Source organism: Octopus sinensis, linkage group LG4, assembly GCF_006345805.1.
Source record: "Octopus sinensis linkage group LG4, ASM634580v1, whole genome shotgun sequence".
NCBI lineage: Eukaryota > Metazoa > Mollusca > Cephalopoda > Octopoda > Octopodidae > Octopus > Octopus sinensis.
The window spans coordinates 148,619,879-148,625,878 of record NC_043000.1 but is presented as its reverse complement, the minus strand read 5'-3'; the positions used below and the strand labels follow the sequence as shown (position 1 = coordinate 148,625,878).

The window sequence follows — 6,000 nt, the reverse complement described above, 5'->3', positions numbered from 1 at the left end:
TGCGTGTATGTATGTACAGTGTGGGGTCGGTAGTGAGACAGAGATGGGTGTCTTGTTAGCTTCTTGCATTGGAATTTATGTAGTGGGGAAACTCGGGGAGTTTGCTTCTAATAACGCTGGAATGCTTGTGACACAGGCGTTGGCGTCGGCGAGAGTGACCATACGCCAAATAATATATAAATAAGAGGATTTCTTTTGTAAGACAACCATTTTACTTTCTAACTTTCCTTGCTAAACAGATATAGTTTGAGGACAGCGTAAGAAGAACAACACCAACATTATGACATCTCTTCACAAAATCTGTCACTCGCCAATATCACAGAGCACTATTATGACAAGTTGTATGATCATCATTGCTGGTAAGTTAATTTATATTTTTATCTGATTCTTAGTAATAGCTTTTTTGAAAAATGGTCTTGTTTGTGAAATACAGAGGAATGACTGAGGAAAGAAAATCTTGGTTCTTATAGGCGTAGGAGTGGCTGTGCGGTAAGTGCCTTGCTTACGAACCACATGGTTCTGGGTTCAGTCCCACTGCTTGGCACCTTGGGCAAGTATCTTCTACTATAGCCTCGGGCCGGCCCAAAGCCTTGTGAGTGGATTTGGTAGACGGAAACTGAAAGAAGCCCATCGTGTATATATATATATATATATATATATATATATATATATATATATATATATATATATATATATATGTCTGTGTATGTATTTGTGTGTCTGTGTTTGTCCCCCTAACATCGCTTGACAATCGATGCTGGTGTGCTTACGTCCCCGTTACTTAGCGGTTCGGCAAAAGAGACCGATAGAATAAGTACTAGGCTAACAAAGAATAAGTCCTGGGGTCGATTTGCTCGACTAAAGGCGGTGCTCCAGCATGGCCACAGTCAAATGACTGAAACAAGTAAAAGAGTAAAAGAGTAAAAGAGATAGTTCTCGATATTTAGGCAATGAATCTAAGGCGGTGTGCAGGCAGAATCGTTACCACGCCTTCAAAAATGTTTAGCAACATTTCGTCCATCTTTATGCTTTGAGTTCAAATTCCACTGAGGTCGACTTTACTTTTCGTCCTTTCGGGGTCGATAAAATAAATACCAGTTAATCACTGGGGTGTCTATGTAATCGACTTACCCATCCCCCGACGTTGCTGACCTTGTGCCAAAACTTGTAACCAATATTTAGGCAATGTGTTAAGCGGTCAGCTGGCAGAATCGTTACCGCGCCGGGCAAAAAGCTTAGCGGTATTTCGTCTGCCGCTACGTTCTGAGTTCAAATTCCGCCGTGGTCGACTTTGCCTTTCATCCTTTCGAGGTCGATTAAATAAGTACCAGTTACGCACTGGGGTCGATATAATCGACTTAATCCGTTTGTCTGTCCTTGTTTGTCCTCTCTGCGTTTAGCCCCTTGTGGGTAGTTAAGAAATAGGTATTTCGTCCATCTTTACGTAAAGGATTCTGCCGAGACCGACTTTGCCTCATATGCTTTTAGGGTCGATAAAATAAGGACCAGTTGATTACTGGGGTCGATGTAATCGATTTAGCCCCTCTCCTGAAATTTCTGCCTTTTTACCAAAATTTGACACCGATATTTAGGCAATGAATGTAAACGCATGCGCAATAATAGCCTATTGAGAAAACAGCTGAACATCTTGTACATGCATTGATGTCAAGTCAAAGTCTTTGCAATTGTTAACGCTTTCTATTGCTACAAACATATAGTAGGGTGACATAATCCTTAACACAACGAACAAAATGCTTAGCAGCATTTCTTCCGGCTTTACGTTTTGAGTTCAAATGCTACCGAGGTCGACTCTGCTTTTTATCCTTCGGAGCCAATAAAATAAGAACCAGTTAAGTACAGGAGTCGATGTAATGGATTTCCCCTTCTATCAAAATTGTTGGCCTTGTGCCAAAAGAATTAGATATATTGATTTCACATTTTGGCACAAGACCAGCAATTTCAGGAGAAGGGGTCAAATCGATTACATCGACCCTAGTGTTTAACTGGCACTTTTTTTTTATCGACTACGAAAGGATGAAAAGCAAAGCTGACCTTGGCGAAATTTGAACTCAGAACATAAAGACGGATAAAATGCCGCTAAGTATTTTGCCCGGCGTGTTAACGATTCTACCAGCTCAGAAATAGCATGAACATACAATACATATAGCTATAGTATCGTATCCTCCTCCTCCCCCCCAAATTGCCGGCCTTGTGTCTAGATTAGAAACTGTTATTACGAACATACAAAAAGGCGACGAGCTAGAAGAAGCGATAGAGCGTCACAAAAGAAAAAGGAAAAAGGCTTGCGGTATTTGTTCCAGCTCTCTCATTTCAGATCCTGCCTAAGTCAGTTTTGGCTTTCATCCCGCTGGGGTCGATATAATAAAGTACCAGTCAAGTACTGAAATAGATTTTATAGACGACTTCCCTATACCTCAAACATGCTGGTTTTGAGTCTAAATCAGAAATCGTTGTTTAAAAAAAAAATGATGGGTTGGCAGAAGAGTAAACTCATCAGATAAAATGTTTTGTTGTACATGTCACCAAACCATATCCGATCGCGAGTGACGCTTGGTTGTACTGTACTGTACGATCTTGTACTGTTCGCCTTGCGTAATGGGTAACAAATCGTCGTTTATTCATTTATTTTGTTGATATCATAAAATATATAAATTATTGTGAAATGATGCTTTTTGGGAACTGTGGCTCTCGAAGCAGCAGACAAAGCTATAGAAAAAGTCGAAGGCCGTCCGTGGAACCAAGGGACAGCTTTCCACTTCTTCTGTCCAAAGAGGTTTTAGCCAAATATTTTACACGCTGTTATTTATAGTTTTATCGTTAGCACACCGGACAAGATGCTTCGCCGCATTTTGTCCGCCTTTACGTTCTGAGTTTAAATTCCTTCGTGGTCGACTTTGCCTTTAATCCTTTTGGAGTCGATAAAATATGTACCAGTTACGCACTGGGGTCGATATAATCGACTTAATCCGCGTGTCTGTCCTTGTTTGTCCTCTCTGTGTTTAGCCCCTTGTGGGTAGTAAAGAAATAGATAAAATATGTACCAATTGAGCACTGGGGTCGATGCAATCGACTAATCCCACCCCAGAAATTGCTGGCCTTGTGCCAAAATTTATAGCTTTATCTGTTGCTTTGAGAGCCGCCGTTCCAAGAAAAGATTTATTCATTACTTAATCTAATTATTTATTTATTCGTTTGTAGTTCTGATCAGGTCTTCCCTAAGTCAGTTCGTGTGTCCGGAAATGTTTGGAATGTTTCAGCATCCGGACAACTGTGATATGTTCTATGTTTGCAACTACGGCATACCTTATCAACGTACCTGTCCAACCGGTCTTCTGTTTGATATCAACCTTGGAGTTTGCCGGCATTCCGTACAGGTGCACTGCTTTAACGAGACTCATCAACTCACAGCAGGTAAGCTTGTTTTGTTAGTTTTAAAAGAGTGGAAGTGAGAAGATGGGAGGGAGAGTGAGAGAGAATGATATGTGGTTGAGAGAGAGAGAGGGAAGAGTGTGATTTAGAGGGAGAAAGAGCGAAAAGGAGAGTTTGAGTGGAAGGAAGAGAGAGCGTGACGAAGTGTATGATTTGGAGATAGATAGATAGATAGATAGATAGATAGATAGATAGAGAGAGAGAGAGAGAGAGAGAGAGAGAGGGGGAGTGAGATGGTGAGGAAGGGAGGGAGGGAGGTGGAAGGGGAATGGGTAATTCATAGACAGTAATATTAGTATAACCGAAGAAGCTCTGTAAGTTTTAATGTATTCTTGGTCCACCATCGAACGCTTTGCCTTTATGTGATGTGTCGAGGGTTCCTTCTCGAGCCATGCCTGGCTCATATGGGCCGGTTTCCCGATTTCTTGGCGTATAGGTTCCCCACCTGGACGGGACGCCGGTCCGTCGCAGGTGAGCTGCAAGATGCAGGAGGAAAGAGTGAGAGAAAGTTGTGGCGAAAGAGTCAGCAGAAGTTTCGCCATTACCTTCTGCCGGAGCCGCATAGAGGTTAGATGTTTTCGCTCATAAACACACACATCGCCCGGTCTGTGATTCGAACCCGCGATCCCTCGACCGCGAGTCCGCTGCTCTAACCACTAGGCCATGTGCCTCCACTTGTGTCGGGGGTGCATGCTATGCAACTCCATTTCTTAGCTTCTTCCCAGGATATTGATTATGGTAGGAAATCGCAAGAAAGGAGAGACGTGTGGTGGAATGACTCGGCTAGATATCGAACCATGACACAGACTGTTGACCGTGGGTATGAAATCACTCTGTAGGAGTCCCACAGACAGACACGTTCGTAGATAGATAGGGAGAGAGAAAGGGAAAATGCTCAAGGATATAAATGAATAACTGAAGGATGAATAAAAGTGATCGTTGATTGATACTATGGTTTAAACCTCTCCCAGGTCTACCTCTGATCATACTATGCCTTTGTATATCTAGGACTACATTGTTCGATGTGTCCTTTATTTTCTTTTTAAGACGGTGAAGTGTGATTTGAAGGAAGCTTTCGCTACTATTTGTAGCAGGTCAAGCAGCCATGAAGATGATATTCTGCTGACACATGATCATAAGTTTACGCAGAAAGAGAAAGATAGATAATATGAGAGAGAGAGAGAGAGAGAGAGAGAGGGGGAGTGAGATGGTGAGGAAGGGAGGGAGGGAGGTGGAAGGGGAATGGGTAATTCATAGACAGTAATATTAGTATAACCGAAGAAGCTCTGTAAGTTTTAATGTATTCTTGGTCCACCATCGAACGCTTTGCCTTTATGTGATGTGTCGAGGGTTCCTTCTCGAGCCATGCCTGGCTCATATGGGCCGGTTTCCCGATTTCTTGGCGTATAGGTTCCCCACCTGGACGGGACGCCGGTCCGTCGCAGGTGAGCTGCAAGATGCAGGAGGAAAGAGTGAGAGAAAGTTGTGGCGAAAGAGTCAGCAGAAGTTTCGCCATTACCTTCTGCCGGAGCCGCATAGAGGTTAGATGTTTTCGCTCATAAACACACACATCGCCCGGTCTGTGATTCGAACCCGCGATCCCTCGACCGCGAGTCCGCTGCTCTAACCACTAGCCATGTGCCTCCACTTGTGTCGGGGGTGCATGCTATGCAACTCCATTTCTTAGCTTCTTCCCAGGATATTGATTATGGTAGGAAATCGCAAGAAAGGAGAGACGTGTGGTGGAATGACTCGGCTAGATATCGAACCATGACACAGACTGTTGACCGTGGGTATGAAATCACTCTGTAGGAGTCCCACAGACAGACACGTTCGTAGATAGATAGGGAGAGAGAAAGGGAAAATGCTCAAGGATATAAATGAATAACTGAAGGATGAATAAAAGTGATCGTTGATTGATACTATGGTTTAAACCTCTCCCAGGTCTACCTCTGATCATACTATGCCTTTGTATATCTAGGACTACATTGTTCGATGTGTCCTTTATTTTCTTTTTAAGACGGTGAAGTGTGATTTGAAGGAAGCTTTCGCTACTATTTGTAGCAGGTCAAGCAGCCATGAAGATGATATTCTGCTGACACATGATCATAAGTTTACGCAGAAAGAGAAAGATAGATAATATTGAGAGAGAGAGAGAGAGAGACAGAGAGAGAGACAGAGAGACAGAGAGACAGAGAGAGAGAGAGAGAGAGAGAGAGAGAGGGAGAGAGAGAGAGAGAGAGAGTATTTCTTTATTCACCATAAGGTTGAGAAATAGAGGGGACAAAACAAACGTTGGGGTCAGGGTATCGAATGAGACGAAACATGAATAAACAAACAATTAAAATATATACAATTAAATGAGAATGAGTGATTAACAAAAAATGAAGCGGAGGACGCGGTCGACCCCACAAACCACATACTCACACTGAAGACTTTGCTTTATCCTTTTTTACATTCTCGATTAAATAGGTTCTTTCACTCGCAACATACTTGCTATAGACTTCCATCTTTTACGAAACACACTTTGCGACAGGCATTTCTTCTCCA

At 42.7% G+C, this 6,000-nt stretch overlaps 1 protein-coding gene across 2 annotated transcripts in view; it reads left to right on the top strand.

The window, feature by feature from the left end:
* Positions 1 to 201: 201 nt before the first annotated feature.
* LOC115210600 (putative uncharacterized protein DDB_G0274435) overlaps positions 202 to 6,000 on the top strand; it is a 30,335-nt gene continuing 24,536 nt past the window's right edge. For both annotated transcript variants that reach the window (XR_004998913.1, XM_029779203.2), the window contains exons 1-2: positions 202 to 359; positions 3,220 to 3,432. Coding sequence is in view for 1 of the 2 variants with exons in the window: in XM_029779203.2 (XP_029635063.2) it covers positions 281 to 359; positions 3,220 to 3,432 (292 nt within the window). In the remaining variant the exon portion in view is untranslated. The remainder of the gene's footprint in view (positions 360 to 3,219; positions 3,433 to 6,000) is intronic.